Source organism: Indicator indicator, chromosome 2 (assembly GCF_027791375.1).
Source record: "Indicator indicator isolate 239-I01 chromosome 2, UM_Iind_1.1, whole genome shotgun sequence".
Classification (NCBI taxonomy): Eukaryota; Metazoa; Chordata; class Aves; order Piciformes; family Indicatoridae; genus Indicator; species Indicator indicator.
In genome coordinates, this window is record NC_072011.1 from 52,718,215 (window position 1) to 52,741,028 (window position 22,814).

The 22,814-nt window shown below is 40.8% G+C and overlaps 1 protein-coding gene across 1 annotated transcript in view; it reads left to right on the forward strand.

The window, feature by feature from the left end:
* Window positions 1–13,363: 13,363 nt before the first annotated feature.
* Window positions 13,364–22,814, forward strand: part of SMYD2 (SET and MYND domain containing 2) — a 28,299-nt gene continuing 18,848 nt past the window's right edge. Inside the window, exons 1-2 of the mRNA XM_054399121.1 lie at window positions 13,364–13,545; window positions 16,605–16,668. Coding sequence (XP_054255096.1) covers window positions 13,364–13,545; window positions 16,605–16,668 — 246 coding nt within the window. The remainder of the gene's footprint in view (window positions 13,546–16,604; window positions 16,669–22,814) is intronic.

Here is a 22,814-nt window from a genome sequence, read left to right on the forward strand (position 1 = left end):
TAAGGGTGGGAAATCACTGAAAGAACAAAGTCAGCCACCAAGGCTGCCAACCTAAGTTTGCTGTGACATTGATAAATATTCAAGCCAATGTCTTTCAAATGTTATTGTGAATCACCTTTCCCTCTTTCCTTCCCCTGCTTCAGTCATCTTGCTGGCTCAGAATATTCACCTTTGTCTGGGACCTCAGCTGCCTTCACTTTATAGCATATGATTGCTATTGTCTTTGTCTCTTTTATCCGCTTCGCTGTGTCTCATTTTCCTAAAGTACCTGGCACCCACTTTTCCATAACACTGTTCCTTTGTTTCAGGAAAACATAATTTCAGGAGGCAGCAGAAATACAGTTCCAAAGGCCACAGGGTGACATCCTCTCTCACCTGATCTTTATTCATATCAGGATTTAATGGCATTTTTTTTTCCATTTCTCAAGCACCCTGCAACTCCCTTCCTCCCTGACAGGAAGGCACATTTTATTTCTCATTAAAATGCTTTCCTATCAATCTTCTGTTCTTCAGAAGTTTCAGAGGCCCTTCTGCTAAAGGTTGGTTTTCTCATGTGGATGGACCTGTTGACCTGGTTGTGGTTTATTACTGTTTTGACAGTTTTCTCCTTCCTAAATTTGGAGGAACTTAGACCCTTTTGTCATTTCTCATCTCTGTTGTATTGGCTTCAGCAGCAATCTTCCCAAATTCTGGTTTTAATTTTATGGTAGGATCAATTGAGAAGTTTCAATATCTGGATGGGCTGGCTTTCTAAAAGTAGTACTTTAAACATACAGCTAATTTTGTGTTTGTGGTTCATATATAATCTACCTGCCTCAGATATCACCATCAAAAAAAATGTAGTTTCTCTCATTTCTACCAAGTCAGGAAAGGATACATGTTATGCAGTCCTTTATGTACACTTTCTTACCTCCCTGATGCACTAAAAAAGGGCCCTCAGTCCATTGAAATAATACAAAACCTCAGTTGCTGATGGAAGTGGTATGTGATTTTCTGTGTACATTTTACACCAGAAGGTACAGTGCCTATTGTACGTCCCCATTTAAAACCCAAACACAATGGCTCATGCAGCTGGATGGTGACCTGCAGATGAAGTTTAAGACAGCATAGACTTCCACATGAATCTGCAGATTAATGAGACAGAGAACTAACTTCTTTTTTACCCACAAAAGGCTACTCATGGATTCAGAATGTGCTGCAGACTAAAACCAAAGTTCAGCTCACCACAGGAGCAGAGAAGAAACACACAGAGGATACACCTCAGAAACAGCCCAGCCCTTATGGAAAACTCCTGTGGAATTTAACACAAAATGATAAGCTTTCTGCAGCTTTTTTTTATTTTTTTTTTTAAACCAATCCTATAGTTCAGATACCTCTGCTATTAAATTCTATACAATGGCTGAAAAAAGTTAATATAAAAGACTTAATGCTCCACAGGTTTTAGAGTAATTTCTGCAGTGTTCTGTTACATTTCTATAGGACCCCCTTGTTTCTATTCCAATTATGTTATCTAGAACTTTTCATAAAAGACCTGTCTTATAACAGGCCCTTTCCCTCTCTTTCTGTTTTCCTTATAAGTATTACAAAATGTGTATGGAGATACATATCACAATCTCTACTTTTTACAGCTCCATGATGTCATGTGGCAAAGGCATTATTTGTCTTTTGGCTATTTAGCTAAGTAAACTGTCAAAACTAGACAAATATCATTAGCAACTGCCTTCTCATCTTGATTAGGACAACACTAGTGTGGAAGAGGAGCCAACATGAACTTTCAATTTTTTATGATAATTTTGAAGTAAAGCCCAAATTATGAACACTTACAGAAACCTTTCTTTGTGAAGGTCCTCTCAGGACATTATGTGCAAGAGTTAATTCAGCTCCTCAGATAACTATAAAATTCTGTAGGAAGTGTTTGGCACATAATATTCTTACAATTCTGATGTAATTATTATGTATCACTCCTACTGGAATACAGTGGCATTTTTCTTTGGTACTGATTCAAACATTTTTGTGAAAATGTACTGCTTAATGTTTGCAATGGACACAAAGACAGCAAGTACTTCCAGGCTGAAGCTTTTAAGATGTTTCTCTTGTCTTAATTTCCTCTCTTATCAGTCACAATTTTCACAATTTACGCTTAGCCATCTCTTAGCCTCTAAGGATTGCACCCAGTGAGCTCTATTAGAGTCACTGTTTCTGCATCTCCCTGTTATCTCCCAAACAGACTCCGGATCCACCTAGAGAGGGGCAGATTGTGGTGGGATTTTGGACATGAGACATAGACAAGCTGCTTAAAGTCTGCCAAGACCTAGTGGCAGTGCTTGTGGGATGGTAATGCTGTCAAGCAAGTGGCTGTGACAGCCAGATCACAAGTGACCCAAACTTAGAGCAAGTTAGGCTAAAAAGGAACATCTAATTCATCTCAACAGAGGCTCACAGAGCAGAACTCTGCACAACCCTTCATCTGATTCCTCCTCATCCTCAGGCTCGACTGGGAGAGCTGAATCAGAAGATTAATATGATCTGATACTTTGGTAGGTGGTAATCTACCGTGGAAACATAGTTCAGAATTAGAGGCCAAATTTATTTAAAATGGACTGGAGAAATGGCAGTAATTTAATTAGATTTTTTCATCTTAAAAGCCACCTAGGTAACTCTTATAACACTACTGAATCCACCAGTCTATTTGTCACAGTCAAGGCTTCAAACATGAAATTGTCTTCACATACGTCTCTCAGGGATGGGGGCTGCAAGAAATTCCACATGACCTTATGATGAGCGATACAAATTACAGTGACTAAAGAGATGCTAAGAAATCACTTCCATTACTCAGTTTTTGCATTTACAGAGATAGTGATGAAAATAAATAATGCAACATCTGAGGAGGCGAATGCTAGGTATAATAACAACAAATGTATAGAAGACTAAAAGAAATTGAACCAGAAAAGATCCCACGGTCTATTATTTTTTTTGTCTCCTATTAATTTCATAGAGTAACCATGCTTTCATCTTAAAGAGGCAGAAGGTGGAAGCATAAAGCAAAGTGGGAGGCTTTATCAATTTGAGACAAATACTTTTAGTTGCTAATTCTTGATTCAAGGATTGCCCATGCCAGGTTTTGTGGTTTGAGGAGAAGGGCCCTGAGAAAGGTTTGTTGAAGTCAAAATGCCTTTTAAAATGACTCAGAAAAAAAATACAAGTTACAGCAATCCTCCTTAAGATGACTAACTCGATTTGTTAATCAACTCTTTTGTCTCAGTTTTGATTCGTCAAGAGCTTATTTAGCTCATGAGAATGCCTTTGATGATGTAAAAAGATTTGTGAATACGTGAAATCATAATCCAATACCATCCAGAGCGTCATCAGATGCCATAAAAAGGGATAAATTCAAACTCCCAAAGTGTTTACATGGATAATGTATCCACTAGTTTTATTATCAAATCATTACTTCATTCCTGAGACTACAACGTCTTGTCTTACTGCTTTCATGATTTATTCAATTCATCTAGTTTCTGTGTATCTTTGAGTATCTACTTTTCATTTTTTATGTAACTCCCCTGAGAAGCAGCTTTACACTGACTCATATTCTTTTTTCTTTTCTTTAAGAAAATTTTGTCTCTGTGGATTTTCCCTGAAGGTGTTTGGAACAGATGAGCTGAGATATCAAAACTCTTTTCTCACACTGACTTGAGCAGTAGAGTCTCATGTCACTAGTGTGTTGACACTATGGGTCCAACTGAACAGTTTTCAATTTTTAATACTGTAATCCTTATCCATCTTCTCCTCTCTGTCTGTCCTTTGATAATTTAAAATATTTCTTGAAATACAGACAAGCACTGCTCCTCTTCAACCACTGCAGGAGAAGTACCACGTTAATCTTCGGGAATGCTGATTTCTGTTTATAGTGTTCTAGCATTTGGAGAAATCCTGACATTCTATTATGCAGCTATTGTCTAGGACAGAGTTTATGGTCAATGTATTTGTCCAAGCACTCCTGGTTTATATTTTGTTATTTTTAATGAAATATATATATATTTTAAATTTTATTTCACATTTGCACCAGATCCTTGGGTGCATATGTATAGCTCATCTATCCAAATTTATGCAGAACAGACACATTTTCATTTCCTATACACTGGGATTTTTTTCATATTGTTGTCTTAAAGAACATCTTCAGTACTGGTTTCTCTGTGTATCTGGGACATACAGTCCATTTACTCTGTGCAGCTCAGGCACATGTATGGGGTCTGACAGGTCACAGTCCCATGTAGCCTTTCTTTCTCCCCACATTCACAGATTTGTCAGTGACATAAACCTGCAGGACAGTCACATTTGAAGGTAAATGTTCCCTTTCATAATGTAAATCTCCACAGTGCTAAATATCTGAAATCCCTGTTCAGTTCACACTGATAGCTTATTCTGTGGCTCTATTCTGGACAGCCTCAAGTACATCCCCAAAACAGTACCCTGGCAGTTGAGCAAGACGGTTTCCTCCAGAATTATTCCCAAAGGCAGTATGGACAAAATTGCATCGTATTATCTCCCTTCCCTGTACCCATGATGTTCAAACCCTTCAAGTATTCTCTCTGTGCCATATCCCTGGGCTCTCGGCATTCTGTTCCACGGAACTAGCACCACAGGGGTTGATGCCCAGGGGCCACATTATCTCATACACATTGAAAAACCACCATGTTCTCTCCTTGGGCCACAGGCTCACCACTCCAGTGAACCTGTGTGAAGAGATGGCCCAGGGGATGCAGGCAGCTTGCAGCAAAGAGCGTCAGGTGTGGGCTGTGTGAACAGGACCTGGACCGAGCCCCTTAGCTCCAGGGCCAGAGCTGTGCCTCAGGTCCTCTACTAGTAGCAGCATGGACTCAGCTAGCAGCTAACAACATAGCTCCCAAAAACATTTTAGCTCCCAAGCACATGGTTGAATTGCAACTTCTTTTTAAATAACTACTTTGCCAAGTGTAAATGTGACATAGTAGTACTTGGCCTGATAGCTATCTTCCTATAAATTTAAAAAGAGGCACAAGTCTATTTTCATTCAAAGTAAAATTCTTGCAAGGAGTGAGAATTGATTGTAATAAAAGTACACTACATTTGGGTTCATTTTCAAAAACACTCTGTACCTACAGCTCTTGCTGGTGTCAAATGCAAAGCTGGGAGAGCGCTGCATTTCTCTATAAGCACATCTGGAGGCCTTTTAGCTGCTGCTGGTGTGATGCTTCTCACATGTGGAGGTGCTTACAAATAGTACTCTGCTGGACCAGATTTCATCTTTCAAAAAGTAAAAGTGCCTGTCATCTGATGATAGATGGTGGCTCTTCTCTCAGTAAAAGTCTGTGTATTCTCAGCTTCTGTCCTTGCTGAAAAGCAGCCACATAAGGAAAAGCAGAAGAGGTGGTTTGACAGAGAAAGCACCAACTATATATACGTGAATTAGCCTGCTGAAAGGGGCTCTACAGTCAATATGGAACATCAGAAAAAAAAGAGTAAGAGGAAGCTGGTTACACTCCTGCTCCTTCTACCTGGAGCACACTTAAAGAAGGCTCTTTGGTTTCCAGAATCCATCCAGTCAATGATTTTAATAGCACTGGATGCAGCCAAATCATTCATGAAGTTTAACTGGGACAATAAGGTAAGAAGATAAGAATGATATTAGCTATAATTAAACAGCAGAAGAAGATAGCAGAATAACAAACTCTATCGTCCCTATTCTCTCTCCTTGAAGCTATTACTTCATTTTGTAGGAGGCAGAGATTAGGAGAAAGGATAGTGGCCTGCAGCAAAAAGGAAAAAAACAAAAAAAACAAGGGGAATTATGAGTCACACAAAATTGAACCTTAGGGCATCTGCATATCCAGCAAGGAAAAAAAAAAGGGGGGGGGGGGAGGGAAGGAAAGGAAAGAAAAGGGAAAAAAAGACAAAATATATATATATATTTTTAAAGTATTTGAAGTACATTACACATAGAAGAAATCCCAGAAATTCAGAAATTGAATTAGCCACTGGATGAAGGTGGTAAAATCATTAATAATGAAGAAAGATATGTTCAATAAATATGTCTCTCCTCAATTTGGAAAAAGTAGGATGACAGCAGTATCATATCAGACACCCAAAAGCCTTTTTCAGTCCATTAGTAACCAAAGAGGATGTTAAACATCTACTTGTGATGAAACCCTGTACTTCATCAGACCCAGATAATTTGCACCTGAGGAGTCTCAAATAGTTGGCGGAGGACATTCTTCCTTCCACATGTTAATTTTTAATGGGTCTTGAAATAATACAGAAATTCCAGAAGACGGGAAGAAGACATGTTTTGCCAGTATTCAGCAAGGATGAACAAGATGACCTTGGTAAATATAAGCCAGCTAACCTAACATCAAACTGGAGAGGAGGCGAGGGGGGAGCAAAATAATAGAATATGGGATTCAACTGATAAAGAATGAAAGGACAGGAAGTAATTAATGCCAGTCAGCATGGTTTTATGGAAAATAGGTCTTGTCAGACAAACCTGATTCGATTACAAATTTGGCTGAAAAGGTAACTGGTTCAGTGTGATATACTGAGACATTTGTAAGGCATTTGATTTAATTTTGCAAAACACTGAGTAAAAATACCATTGTGCAGTCTCAGTGAAATACCTACTTGCAGTGGTCTCATTAAGCAGCAAATCTCAAAAATGAGTTATCACTAGGAAATCATTACTGAAGAAAGGTATGTTTAGCATGGCTGGAAAAGGGGTCAGTCTTAGCCCTGGCACTAAAACGTTTTTGTTGCTGAGTTCAATATAAATTACTATTGATTGTATTGCTAATACAATCTCCACACATATAAACAGAAAAATAACCAATACATACATAGATACGTTACATTTTTATACACCATACAATTTCAGTGACCATATGTTTAATGAAACTAAAAAAAACCAAAAACCAAAAACAAAACCAAAAGTTTAGAAAATAGATGCAAAAATCATTGTTAGAACTGAAGAAAATTCTTTACCACGAGAACTTCAGAGAATGTGGAGAGATTGCTTGATTATAGTGTGTAAATACCTCCATCAGCAGAAAAGCAGCTCACCTACTTCCCTTTTCTAGCACTCCCAGTGAGCTGGGACAAAAAAGGTATAGAGTCTTAGGGCACATGTCACCCCTGAAGGGTTTCAATTTCTACATCAAATGGAAGGATAGGCTAAGCACAGCCTGGTGGCAATGGGGTGTCCCTCATGTCAGGAGGGGTGCCTGACCTACTACACACAGCAGCACTCCTGTAGGTCATCTACATCTGTGAAGGCTCCAAGACTTTTTCCCTTGCCTGTAATCCCTCTCCAAGAAAAAGGGCAGATAAAATGACCCTGGATAACTCAGGAAATGTCCTGGCCAATTATCTTAGAGAGCCTCAAGGAGTTATCAGAGGATCAAAGATCCTTCTCTTGTCTTCAAGAAGAAAAGTTGCAGCTAAGATGACAAAAGGAGTGGCAGAGTAAGAATGTGACAACTTAATGATGCTATAGCAGAACCAGGTAAGATCCTCAGCTTGAATGAGCAGGTGCTATTCCTTCAAAGTCTGTGGAGAGATGCTGATTTACACCAGTGGAGAATCTGACATATTGTATTTTTTTATTTGCTTGAGTCCTGCGGTGGCTCCATAAGCAAAGGTTAACGCAGGTCTGCGAGGGGCAGGCTGGAGTTAACACAGAATGGCAGTTGTGAGGTTGCTGATTCTGATAAAAGCAAATTGTGAACTGCAAGCATCTGAGTGTTGAGTGTCACTTTCACACCTAACAGCTGCCCTTGCCTGTTCCCCACAGTCATCCAGTTCTGTCATCATGATATGTTCCTGAAATCACATTTGTGCTGCTGTCACTTTTTGTCTTTGGAAATTTGTGTACAGGCTTTCTGTAATGGCATACTAAAATGCTTGTAAACCTCAAATAGGTGGATTAAAATATATTTAACCCAGGCAAATCACTTCCATGTATTATGCAGAAAGTTGGTTCTTCTTTGAGGTCTCCCCTGTAAAGACCTGCAGTAGAGATGTTAATGTTGATGAAGTTGTAGGAGGTATCTAATGGGTGAGGGCTGTGAAGAGTTTGTTAACTCTCATAAAGAAAATGAGGAACTTCTTTCTAGATCTCTGGGTCATTCACAAATGTCTCTAAAGAGAAGAGACAGACATCTCTGTGGGGTTGCTTGGCTTCTGCATTTTCACCATTTCTCTTTGGTTGGGAACAGCCTGACTATCACCAGAGCCAGGGCATGTCTAGAGCATTTTTGTCTGTGTATCAGTACTGGGCAACATCAATATTGTCAACATGTCAACAATTCATGGCGTAGATGTGGAAGATAACACAAGGACAGACTCCGAATGTCAAACCCAGGCCCCTCAAGCAGTGGGAGCTGGGAGCACACCAGCCTGAGAGATGCACCAGTCACCCACTGTGCTTGCAGCCTCTACTGAATTCTCAACTCACTGTCATCCCTGAACTCCCACCTTGCAGGTTACTTCCTAAAAGTGATTAACTGCACTTTTCCTCTTTGAAAGGCAGCATTTCCCAGCTCCTGCTGAGTTTTTACCTTCACATTTAATCTCTGGTTTGAAAATAATATAGACTTGCACTCACCTGCTGAAAAGGTGCAAATCTCTGAACCCAAGTTACCCATAAATTGCCAAGATACCAGAAGCAGCTGGTATAGCAGGACAGAGTTAGGGGTGAGCAGTGAAATCTGCCCACAAAGTCTGTTAAATCAGCTTTGTTTTTTGTTAGTTGTACCAGAGCGCAGGACATGCTGATGGTACCAATAATTTTGAGGAAAAGTAAAAAAAAAAAAATAATAAAAAAATTACAAGGTTAATAAACTAGATCTCTCTGGGAATAATTACATTAAATATATAAAAGGTTATATACAGTTTTCTTTGTCCCTTCTCTCCCCATAGGCTGTTGGCCTATGATCATTCCTTGTACCTACCCTGTAGCTGATTTCATTGTTTATTCCTAGCTCACCCTCCAGTATGCTTGGGGCCCTGTGTCTTAGCGAGTGAGTCCATGCTCCCTTTCCAAGTTCAGAACCTTTCTGGCTAACATCTGTGGTGACACGTAACACAAAAAGACAGCTTTGGGCACAGGGCGTGCAGCCCTTCCTGCAGAGTACAGTCTGCAGTTTGGCAGTACCATTTCTGGAAGATTAAGTGATTAAGCCTAACTAAAAGTGACTAACAGGGATGGATCTTTCTCTGTCAAATGTGTGCAGCTTTCCATCGAGCAGCTCCAAGGTTGTAAGTGAAGGTGAACAGCTCTGCTTCTAAAGACTCCTTAATTTTAAGAAATTCAAAGAGCAGGCATGACACTTTGTTCTGTGACTTTCTTAAACCCATACCCTACTTCACATCCTTTCATGAGTCACCATCTTTCATATTTAAAACAGATGTAATGGAAGTTGAAAGAAGACAGAGGAGATGAGAAGTACAAGTCTTTGCAGATGTAAGGTATAATTTAGCAAAGTATCATTTTATCACCCAATCCTGCCAGGTCCTCAACACATCCTGCAGGGTACAGACTCCTCTGTTGTGAGCAGCAGGGAGTGAGAGCGCTCCAGCCTTTTTTTGGTTGCTTGAAACTCCCTAGTGTTGGCTATTTATTCAGCATATTTATATGGCTAAAGCCTTGAGAATCTTCATAAACTGATTAACAAGCCTGTGTTTTGCAATAAACAGTATCTATTTAGGCACTCAAACTGATTCATAAAATTCCACATTCAGATTATCTGATGAACATGGATAAAAGGGAGATCCAAAAGAGTATGCTTTATTTACAGCTCTTATATAAATACAGAAAAAAGGGGGACAGGATAAATATACTAACAAAATAGTCACAAAAGTGTTTTCATTAATAACTTATTAAACCAGTTTTATTTCTTGAAAACATCCAAAGTAAGGTAAAAGCTATGCAGGCAGCTGGCTGAATTTCTCCTGGAGGGTTTGAATTGCGCTTCAGGCTGGTGCTCAATATCACTCTTGTGAATAAACTCATGTGTTAGCTCTCAAAAAGCAATATTTTTCAGGGTGGAATAAAGCCTATTTAGTAAATTATTATTTTTGTTTTTAAAACTAAACGGCTGTTTATTAAAAAAGAGAGATGCTGAAATTCAAATTTTTCCTGAGGCATAATCAAATCATCAGCAGTGATAATGTGGAACAGGAGTGTGATAACTTTTGCTATCATCCCAGTTGGTTCCCCCAAAACGAAACCTTAGATGTGGCCTATGACCCAGCACATGGTTAGAAGTGATCCGATAAGATGTATGAGTTGTTAGATCTCTTTTATTTTGACAAAGTGTTATTTGAAACACAAACTAAATCCTGACTATGAAAGGTCAGGAATTTGTCACTGACTTCTGTGTGACCAGGATTTCACTACTACATATAATCCTATGTTTTCAGATTTCAGAAGCAAATGCTGAATTGTTTAATTTTATCAATGTCAAGTACAAATATAGAAAGAAAAAGCTGAGAACTTTGCAAAGTAGTTTATAAAATATTATAACAAGATTCTGTAGCTGAAAAGACAACTGGGCCTGTTAAGGATAGAAATAAAGCATATGTGTTTAGTCAGGTTTTTGGTAAAACCACTTATTATGGACATTTTAGAATCAAGACTGGCTGTTTCCTAAAGTTTTGCTTTACTTCGAGCAGGAATTAGTTCAAGGAACTCAATAGCTTGTGCAGTAGAAAAAGTCAGAATAGATGGTTTTAGGAGCTGTGGCTCTGTCTACCTATATTTCATCCATCAATTAATCAAACTGAGCTAAACATAAGGGCAGTTTCCCAGTTAATGCTAATTAATTCATAAAGTGGATACACTATTGATTACTATTTTAAAATACACTCAGCTGTAGAAATGCCTGTAATTAAAGAGTCCAGACCTTTGAGCTAGACATCTACTATCTCCACTGAGCTGGGATATGGAGTAAATGGTAGTTCTCATATGTATGATGTGGTACTCAGCTAGTTGATTACATACTGCTTTTAATAAAGCTAACTGGATGTTCTAATTCCATCCTTGCTGTCCACAGATCTACACTGGGTCATGATTAACACTTAGCTCTGTGGTAGAAGGTGATAACATTTTTCAACAAATGAACCTATTTTAATTGCTCTATCTTTCCTTGTAAAAAAAAATGATGTTTCAACTAATTCAAATAATGTTGGTTCAGAAAGATATATTATTTTTGCAGTGGCTCCAGTAGTTTCATTATGAGAATGTTAAAGACGTTAAAGTATGCAACTGAGCATAAAATACTTTAGTTATATGGAATAGCTTATTTTTAGGGCCCTGGGAGCATGAATAGGTCTTAATTCCTCTGGCCAGCCTCCCTGGGGACTCCAACTCACAACTTCTGCACCTTGACTCCTGCTATTCCAGGCATGGTCCTTGGACCTGGTTCAACTCCTGGCTGCACCTGGGGCTGGTCGTCAATGGACCTGTTTCTAGCATATAGCTTTGTTTGTCCAGCTGAGCCCTTGTGGGTCTATGATGCAGTGGGTGAGGGATCCAGCTTAAGAACAGGGTGAGGCTGGTTTTTGTGGGGTTGAATCATTTTACACACTAGAGTACTTCCAAATTCTGATTTTTGTGGTGCTTCACAACTGAAAATGTGTTAGCACTAAAGCATATGTGGGCACATCTTTGCTGCAGCTCAGGTGGTGTGCTGATCAGCTGTGACATAGCTCATTCAGGTGCCAACAGCAGAGAACGACCCAAGTACCCAGCCTGAGGGAGGTGACGCTGGGAAAATGCCTCACACCTCAGTGTTGCTTTTCACCCACCTTGTAGCTGCCACCCGCTGTCTGTGACAAGGCAGCATGGGATGTGTTGTAATTTTTGCAAGTTAAATTTTGCCTTGCTTATTTTCTGTACTGTTATTTTACTGTTTCTACTTCTATTTAGTTGAAATGATCCAGAGAAAGAGTCTGGGTTCTAATATTAAAATTGAATATCTACAGACTACTGCCATTGTTTTAATTTAGAACTAGATTCTCAGTTCAGTGACACAGGAGTAGTTTTAGCAAAATTAATAGCTCTGTCACATGCTGCACTCTTAACGAAATTAAAATCTAGTAATTTCATCACAATCCTCCTGGATGAATTTTTGGTTTATTTTTACTTAGTGACATTCTCAAAGTATTTTCACAAGCAAATTTCTAGTTTCAAGTTTCCTTCTTCAACACACTTTTTTCCACTTAACTGATTTAATTTTGACCTTTAGGGTCCAACTGATGTGTTTAGACACAAAGGAGCTTACAAATGACTTTACTATACAAATATTTTAAGACAAAACTAAAGACACATAAATTGATAGTAGAGATTACAAACTTTAGATGCTTACATCAGTCTACACTGCTCAAGAACTACAAGTGACACCAAAAATTATTATCCTAAAATACCAGGAGAGGGTGGTCAGCTTTCTAGCCTCTGACTTGCAACCTAATTCTGGCAACCACAAGCCATGCACAGCAGGGCTGGGCTGTTCAAGGGCCTCTGCTAACTCTCAAGCTGTCCCAGTTGCTGAACTGGCCACACCTTTGGAGGGCCCTTCCCCTCGTGGTCTGTGATCTCCCACCTACCTTATTTTTCTCAGTGACTTCGTTTTCTCACACCACTGGAAAAATGGGTCACACACGGATCCCTTTGCCATCACAGCCCTACAGCAGAAGGTGTAAACCAGGATGGGTGGTGGGGAAACCTGAATGGCATTGAACTTGCATGAGCTGAGTCCTACCTCAGTTACCAAGCAGGACACCCCTGCTGTGATTCGAACTGCAAAACTTCTCATGATTTGTCATGGGAGGCCTTGCTGATACTCTAAATAGGGTGAGTCGATGGGGCAAGCTCCCTTCCCTGAGATCTGGGCCTCAGGTAGGCTTCCACCAGGTCTGTAAATGGGAGTCACACGTGGGAAAGCCCTCTCCAACGGCGAGTGGTCTGCGGGGGCCGTGGGCTGGCCGGCTCTCTCAGCACGCCTAATCGGTATGATTTCAAGGCCCTACGAGCCGAAGCTACCCTAGCCCCTTCCATCTAGACCCTGCGCTCGCAGTGCGAAGACGACATCCCGGGTGCGCAGCCGCTGGCTGCCCTCCCCGGTCACGGCCGGTTAATTTCCCGCCGCCCGGAGGAGGCGCTCCCTGCGCCGCACGGTGAGCAGGGGCAGGCAGCCGGGGCTAGGCGGCAGCGGCTCTCCAGCGCCCCACAGCGCACCAGAACTCGGCTGGCCGCAGCCTCCCCTGGCATACGCGGGCCGCGAGAGGAGCGTGGCGGAGCCTTGCCCCGTCGCCCGTTTCCTTTCACCGCGGCAGGATGCGCTCTGAGGCAGCGCCGCAGCCGGGCGGCCTGGAGAGATTCGTCAGTCCCGGCAAGGGTCGGGGGCTAAGGGCGCGACGGCGCTATGCCGTGGGGGAGCTGCTCTTCAGCTGCCCGGCCTACGCCGCCGTGCTGACCGTCAGCGAGCGCGGCAGCCACTGCGATGGCTGCTTCGCCAGGTAGGGCCTGGGGCGGGCCCGGGGTGCGGCGGCGGCTCGGTGGGCGGCTGCATCGAGGCCAGCCCCGGCGCGGCTTCTCGCGGTTCAGTCGGCGGCGGCCCGCCCCAGGGCGGCAGGTCGGCCCACCCGCGTCGTGGCTGTGGCCGTGGCCGTGTCAGCGGCGTGCAGGCCACGGCTCCACGAGGGGGCCCTCGCCTCGGCCCCGCCAGTACTGATCACGGCAGCAGCGCCCATTAGGGGGCTTGCCAGAGGGGCTTCCGCGGCCTGCTGTGCTAAACTTTCCCCTTTCTCTGCTCGTGGTTCTGTGGCGGCTGCGTCGTGACGAAGCTGATAGCTTTGAGTTGGTATTCCTTGCTTAACAGTTCAGAAATAAAAAAGTTTTGCGCTTGATGTGATGTGGAAGTTACACGTGTGTAATCTGGCTCTATGGGAAGTTTCATTGATCCATTTAGTTTTGCTGTAATGTAACATAACGTTCACTGATTTTAATGAAGTTTTGACAAAGGCTTTGCAACTGCCTAATTCGTGCTTTGCAATTCCATGGTGTGAACGGAATAGATACATATTTGTAATGAAATATACCGAAATATCTGTATATTTCTGTTTTCTCTGTTGAAACCTTAAGGGCAAAGCACAGGCAGAGGTCCATTGCCCTCTGTCTGTGAGCATTTAAACTCCAGTGCCACCTTTGGTTACAGCACGTGCCGTGGCACGGTTCATGGCTCCCAGCTCCAGCAGGATGCAAGGTGCTCGAGTTTTCTGGGTGCTCCCCAGCTGCCCAGCTCCCCTGTATGGAGGAGCGGTCTGAACTGCTGTGTGTATTCCATTGGTTGCCACACATCTCTCCATGTCAGCTGCTGACTTCTGGCAATTTACTGAAAAATCACAGTGGTCACCTGATGACAAATTGGAGCAAATGTTAGTGTTTGACTCAGTAAAGGAAGTTCTACTTTTGCTACTTTTATCAATATGTAAGTATTGCTTGCATATGTAGACTGAGGAATATAATTGCTACACTCTGGTAGATCTTTTCATCTCCTGACCTGTCATCTTAACTCATGTCTTTCTTTTTACCTTGTCCTTCTTCTTTCCTCGTTACATTATTTTCTTAAGGGAGTTATTCATCCCTCTTGTTACATATGAGATTTAGATTGGATATTAGGAAAAAATTCTTTACTGAGAGAGTAGTCAGGCATTGGAATAGGCTGCTGAGGGAGATGATAGACTCACTGTCCTTGGACGTGTTTAAGAAACATGTGGATGTAGCACTTCAGTACATGCTTTAATGGCCATGGTGGTCTTAGGTTGATTTGATAATCTTGAAGGTCTTTTTCAACTGAAACAATTCTATTGGTCTGTGATTCTATAATATAGTTCCGAGTCAAGTCAGTGAAGTGAGTCCCATTAATTTGATGAAGAACTGTAGAATGGAGGTGATTTTTGCTCTTATTTCTTCACATTGGTGGCTTTTCATAAGCTTTATGTTGTTTGGTTTGATTTTGGTTTTGTTTCTTGTGCCTAATCACAAATTCTCATGTGCCAAAGAAACTGGCTAATTTTGCATATAGCATTCAGAAGATTCCTGTCTGTAAAAGGGCCAGGGAACACTTTCCATGCTCTGCTGATATGAGGTAATATTGTAAAGATAATAGTTACCTCATGGAATAGCATTTAAAGGTCATCTCTAGGAGCAGCATGTTTTAAATGCTGCATGTTCTCCATGCAAGCTTCTTCCATGGGGCTCTGGAGGAGCACAGTGACCCAGGAAATTACTAAATGCAGTACCATAGCAGTTGCAATGAGGTAGTCTGAAACCTGTTTCACACCAGGGTGATGAGGTTCCACTAAGAGGAAAAATATCTCTGTGGTGTAACGTGATCTGCCAAGTGCTCAGAAATGTATTTTGTGTCAGTGCACTCTCGCATTAGCGCTGAACTAGCACATACTAGATTCCGAACTGAGCTTGTTGAACTTGCAGAGAGTGTTAGGAGGAAGGTTGTGGGCTCAGCACTAGTCTCTGGAAGAGAACTTTGCTAAGTGGTCATAGAACTGTTGTAGTAAAATGAGAACGTGACTAGAATGTTGTGTTTGCGTTTGATAGTATGTGTTATTTTAAATACCCAGCTGTGCTTGAGATATGTACTGTCAGCAAGAAGGATCATAATGTTAGCCTAATTTGCTCATGTTGTACCTTCTTCTTCACAAGAGCAATCAGAGGATGTGAAGACTCCAGATGCCAGTGACCTTGAAGTCTTGTGTGCCGTCATGTTGTACAAGGACAGTTACCCTTGTTTTACTTCAATACCTTACCTCAGTTGAAGACAATTTTTTTGCAGCTTATACTGGAGAGGGTGTGTAGATATGTTGAAGTATTTGATACTGCTGAGACCCCTGGTGCTGTCACACCAAAATGTCACTTATTGGGTAACACGTGCTCTGTTTCTGATGGGATCTGCCACAACACATGTACCTTGAAGCAGAAAAGGACCTTCCTTTTGGCAGCTGCCCATTTTGGGATATATAAAAAAAGAGAGGGCAAGCCTGAGGTCAACTTAGTTAGCAGGACATTAACAGGCTTTGTGGTGACCTGAGTTCTGTCAGTGTATTTCATAACATGGTTTTTTGGTGTTGGGATGTGGTTACTCATGAAACAATGATCATGCTTTCTGTAATTAGAGAAACAATAGAACTAGCAGAGTAGGTGCAAAGGGTTAATACTGGTGAGCAAGTATACAAAGCGGTTGGGAAGTTTGGAAAAAAAGGAAGTTAGATGTAAGTGTGTCAGTTTCTGTCAAACAGCATATAATACTATGTTTCTAAACCCAACAATTTATCAGGAGAGCAGAGTGCTCTTGGATAATAACAGCTGTTAGGAAAAACTTGGTTTTGAAACTCTAAACAAATAAAAATAGTGTCTGCTATCAGAAGGTGAGGGTCAAGCTCTGAAGAAAGCAGAGTTTTTGTTGTGAAATGTAAAGTATCGTGCAAAAAGCGATACAGGATACATTTGTATTTCACTGAGATTGATAGAACAGAGTAACTTCTGTTTTCTTTTTAAGGAAAGAAGACTTGTCCAAGTGTGGAAGATGTAAGCAGGCCTTTTACTGCAATGTGGAATGTCAGGTACAGTAATGTAATTTTGTAAGCGTGGTGGTGGAGAGAGGAGGATGGGGGATTGCTGAACTCCATTTTTTGTTTGTTTGGCATTGGAAGTCTCTCATTTTGGCTATGGTTAATAGTAGTCTAGCATCCCACAATGCTGACCATGGAGTTGTGCATTGGACGGTTACAGGATTTGGACATGATCGCATGAGTCTTTCAAGATCAGTTGCCCTAGGGCTTGGTACCACAGAGAGTTTGATTAGTGCTGTCAGCCCTCTAATTATGTCTGTATTGCTTTTTTTCTTTTAAGCACAAACCAGGTAATTTAACTTTAGCTGATAAACTGGTAAAAGAGTGTGTATCTAATGGAAAAATCAAACCACTAAATATAACTTAAGAGGGGTTTGCTGGTTTTCTTTGGGTTTGTTTGTTTGTTTTTTAATCTTTACAAATATTTTGGGTGGTCATAGCTAACAGTAGTTAGCATCTGAGACCTACCATGCTTTTTCTCTAATTGACTCACTCTGGCAACTTTATTCTTTCTGTATACTTTGTTTTTTTAAATCCTCAGAAAACAGAGTATCAGCATACATTGAAGTAGGGTAATATGAAGACATTCAAAACATTTGCATGCAGTTTTAATGCCATTTTTATTTCAAACTAGAATAAGCACCTTTCAGGGGAAAAAAAAAGTCTTGCCAAAACTAGTTATCTAGCCTTTGTGGGCTGTCAACTTGATATGGAAGAATTACCCAGTTTATGTGTGAAAAACTCAACTGGGTTGCTAGCTAAATAATGTAAGATATGTAAAATCTGTGATGCTGAGTTCAGAGTATGGAACAATGCTTGTGAAGGATTTGAGTCATCAAAGGTCTGGCATGCAACTATGTGTGAGCTATAAATAATACAAACCTTCTCCTACACGTTAGCATGCTGTTGAGTGTGTGGGTTGCATGCAAAGTATTCTCCATTGTCGTTATCTGGACAGAGATGTTTTTGTTCATGCTGCTCAGTTCTCAAGCACTTGGGAGATGGCTACTGCTTTTAATTCAAGGATCCATCTTGCTGTCCTCCTGCACAAGTTGCAAAGCAAGCCTGGGCCTCCCCTTAGTTTTCCCTCATATTCCCTCCCTAGATTCTTGCTTACCCACAGTGTGTTAGTGAATTTTGGCTGATCCAAATGGCCTTTTGATTTTGAAGCACCAGGAGAACTCAGAATGCATAAAAGGAGTAATTTATTTGCAAAATTTGTAATAGTTCACAGAATACTGAAAGACTGACAGCCAGCAGTTGCTGGGAAGAAAGAGAACAGATACTCTATGAACATCCTTAAGGCTTTTCAGAGAAATCTGGCTGAAGTTGAAAGACAGTGTAGGGAAAAGCCACAATTCGTTAATGAGAAATATGTGTTTGTAAGAAACGTTTCCGTATGACATTATTTCTTAGGAAGCATTTAACTAGGTGAGGGAAGGAAATACTTGAAGAAACCAGTTTATTGACTGATGTATGCTTTTTATCTGATACTGAGTTTCTTCTCCTGCCATATAAAATTTGCAGTGGTTTATGAAGCAGTTAAGCAAGATTTACTGAAGCGAGAAAGCCTAGTAATTTTTGCCAGGAAAAATAGCTATTGGATATCATGGTGGAAGTAGTAGAACTTCTTTCTGATGATCCACAGTCCTTTGCTTTTAGTTCTAAGCCCCTACTTCAGTCCCTTTCTCAGTGTCCAGACTTCCAGCCTTTACTTTTATCTTAAAGAACAAAGAGAGTTTTTTCTGTCTTTTCTCTGGGTAAAGTCTTGTGCATATTTTGATTTCTTAATTAGATTTTAAATTTTATATATATATAAATTTTTATATATATGTATTTTATATATATATTTAATATTTTGGTGTAAATTTCTTATTATAATATACAAATAATATAAAATTACATAAAATGTAAATAAATATATAATATATGTATTTAAGGTTTTTGGTTTTTCTCTAGTGGGACGTATTCTAAGAATAAAAGAACTTAACTGCTCAGACTGAGTAGGAGATGATGCTTAGCAAAAGCCTGTCTGATAAGTTAATTAACACATTTTCTACCTGTTGATGTTAAGGTATATTTTACATGTTGTGAGGTCTACACAATTGTATGACAAGCACAGGTACCTCCACTTCACTCTTACTGGCTTTTGACTCTTTTGTTGCTATAGCATTATCTTCCACGTTTTTGAGCCCTTATCAGTCAGTCTGAGGAAATGTATGAATGTTGCAAACACTGAATTCTTTGACATTCAAAGTTACCTTCAAGCATAATATTTTCTAGAAACCAGTCTCCACTGACTGTACGTGCTGCACAGACAGTCTGCACTGCATCTTCAACCCTGTCTTGTTCAAAGGCACTTTTCAGCAGTTCAGCAATTCTTTGTCAAAGCCAGAAAGGATATTTGTGCCTTGATACTGAACTTGTAACACTAGGATGTACAGTAAATGTGTCCCTTTTGCCTCCATGGATGTGAGGCATCTTCTTGCAACACTGATAAAAGGGCAAAGCTGTACTTGGGAATTGTGATGCCATTATTCATTTGATTATTTAAATTAATTTCCTCTGTAAATCCATGTTTTCTTTGCTCAGTTCAGCTGAAAATTACATGTACCCAACAAGGACATGGTACAATTTTGTGTGTTCTCTAGTACCGTGTCACTCAACATATTTCAGTTTGACAGTTTATCAGGTGAAGCATACTGTATGGGATAGAAAACCAAATTGTTTGAGCTTACTCTTTTCTTACTAAAAGACATGCTACGCTGCAATTCATAGGAATTGTTTCTAGTGGTGGGGAGAGATGGATCAGGAGACAAGAGAAGGGAGCCAAAGTGTGCAAGCAAGAAGCAGTGGTTTTTGTTATCTTTTTCAGAATTACAGATTTTGTAAGTGCAGACATTTCTCTCTCTGGTGTGTTTCTGTTGAATGAGTTTTTGTTGTTTGTTTTTTTTTTTTTTTTCTCTTTCAGAATAATGTGGTTATTGAAACTAAAGTTACTGGCATTGCATGTGTTTCCCACTCTGAGCCATATAGTATCCTTGTTTTGAGAGTCTTAAAATAATTTCCAAGCATTTAATGAACCAAGCTTCACGACAGCCTTTGTGTCTTTTTCTTTTTTTTGCAAATTGGGTATATGTACACAAAGACACGTTGGCTTGCTCAAGATACTCTTCAGTGGTAAAAGAGCCTGCCATAAGGCCAGCTGTCTGATGCATTGCCCAAGCCCTGCTTTGCAGTATAATTCTCTTTGTCTTGGTTACTGGGAGAGGTGATGTAACACTGTTAGTGTGAGAGACTGAACCTGGAGTAAGACAAAGTTTTACAGCGAGAGAGTAACTGATTTGCTTAGGACTGTTCACACACACATATGCATGCAGAGCAGCTCTAGCACAGTTCCCTTGGTGCTAATGTGTCTTTTGCCTGCTATGGTCTATCATTTTGCTTCTAAGATAGATAACCTTAAGTTTGGCCTGTATTAAGATGGATATTGGCATAGGCTTGGATGCAGGGCACGTGAGAGTGGAAGTTGTCTTCGCTATCTGTCCTTAGTACCTTGAGTGTTTTGTGGATTGACAGGATCTAGCCTGGGTTTGCTGTGTCTTTCTTTTCCCGGCCTCTAACCCAGTTCTTTTTAAAAGATTTGTGATTTCCAGATCATAGAATCATGGAATGGTCTGGGTTGGAAGGGACCTCTGAAGGTCATCTAGTCCAACCCCCTCTGCAGCAAGCAGGGGCATCCTCAACTAGATCAGGCTGCCTAGAGCCCTGTCGAGGCTCACTTTGAATATCTCCAGGGCAACCTGTTCCAGTGTTCCACGAACCTCATGGTAAAGAACTTGTTCCTAACCTCCAATCTAAATCTGCTCTTCTCTAGTTTGAAGCCATTGTCTCCTGTCCTACCACCACAGGCCTTTGTAAATAGTCGCTCTCCATCCTTCTTGTAAGCCTTCTTCAGGTACTCCCTGGAACCTCCTCTTTTCCAGGTTGAACAACCCCAGCTCCCTCAGCCTGCCTTTGTAGCAGAGGTGTTCCAACCCCCTGATCATTTTCATGACCCTGATTCATACTGTTCTGCTCTCTGTTGTTGTCTCCTTGAAGCACAGGCCTGTTGTTGCAGTAGTAGTAACTTTCAGATCCCATCTTAACTGTTCAGGCCTTGCCTTCTTAAATTACAATAATTTTAGACAAGCAGTAGGAGACCTGTGCTCTTTTTTTCTCCTCAGAAATTAGCTGCTGAAACACTTTGAAGAGAGATGAAGGTTAGTTATGTGGTTGCAATTGTGGAACTGGTGATCTTGAGCCAGCTACTAGAGCTCCTCTATCTGTTATTTTACACATAGCTGTTATTTATCCCAGACAGAGTGGAGGTCAGCTAGCCAAAGTGCAGAAAGAGACATTTCTGTCATGACTGGAGGAAGGAGGAACAAGGACATTTGTTTGGACTTAGTCTTTTTTTTTTTCTCTCCTTAGTATTCTGTTTTGTTGTTTGGGTTTGTTTGGTTTTTGGTTTTTTTTTTTTTTTGGTAATGCTGAGCTATACAACAGTGTTCTGGGAATTAATCCAGTAGCCCTGAATGGTAGAATAATTTTGAACAACTTGTTGGAGAAGATTGGTTTCATGCTTTGATGTAAAAGGGATAAGCTTTAAAGAACTTCCCTTCCAAAAATGCTGTCTGTCAGTCCTAAATGAAGGGAAAAACGCTAAGGATGTAATGAAATTAGGAAGAAAATAACATTAATGTAGCATTGGGGATTCAACTAGAACAATGCTACCTGTTACAATTCAAACCACTTAAGAGAAAAAAAAACGTGGAAAAGAATGCAAAGTATGGTCCTGCTGTGATTGCAGGGAAATCTGCTGTCACAGTGTTTCCATCCCAGGTATTACTCAGTCATCAGTACTCTGATGTTTCAGGCTTTTATCTCATTTTGCACAATTCAGCCATATCTTGTCCCTGTAACCTCCTCTACTCGTTCATATAACTCAGTATGATTCTGCCTGGGGAAAGGTTTTAATTAACAATGTGTAAAGAATAAAGAGAACTAACGGATTTTTAAAAACACTGCTTTGAGACAGGCACATGATTTTGCATTTTGATTTCTGGTTTCAGTGAGTAATCTTTCCTGTCTGTTTAACTGGTGTGTGTGGATGTGGGTCTTTACAAAACTTGAGGTTCTTGAACACCCTTCTTATGCAGGTTGTCAAGCACTCAGCAGTCATGCTGAAGTTGGCGGGTGTCATGGCTGTGCAGAAAAAGGTGAGAGATGGAATCTTTCTCTCTCTCTCAACCTTTGGCCTGTGAATTCCTGTGAAAAGGCTACTGGGAATTTTCCAGAAAAAGGACTTGGGGCATACATAGGAAACAGGCCTCTTGGGGGATGCATTTTGTAGTATGACAGCTGTAGGAGAGTTGAGAGTGTAATTTCACATGACGTGGTTATGGTGTAACAGACTGTTTTGGTTCTCCCGATCTGTATTGCCATGTCCTCTTCGCACGTTTACACTGGGGCTTATTTCAAGCAGCCTGTGTATAGTTTTTTTTGGAAGTACCATACAGAAATATCAAGGACAATGAAGTTGATATTGTGAGGGTTGAACACCCTTGCAGTGTTGCCCTGCTTTAAATTGTACATGAGGCTGGGGTGGGTGTTCACTTTTCTTTTCCTGACAAAACAAACCGAAAGCTGTCCGTGCCCACGGACATTCAAATGGCCATTTTCAATGGAAGAATTTTTGGTGTGCTAACTCTGAAATTAGTGATCTCAGCTTTTGTTTTGTTCTGCAAAACCTGTAAATAAGTGAAGCAGCCAAGACAGGAGATACTGGAGGTCCCAGTACAGGTATGAGGTGTCCTGATTTGTTCTACATTACCTCCAGCTGTAGCTCTCAAAAGGAATGGATCTCCCAGTAGAATTGTATCGTATCTACTGCTCCTGGGTAGATGCTTGAGATAGCTCAGGGTGTCTGAAATGGCTCTTGCCACCAGTGGCTAGGCAGCTGAGGGATGCTGTGTTTCTTTTTTTCCTGCCAGTCAATCATTCTGATGGGTTATATTGATTAAACAAAATAACATTTTTTGAGTGGGGTAAGACAAAGCCTGTGATACTGGGTGGATCATAGTAAGGGGAATTAG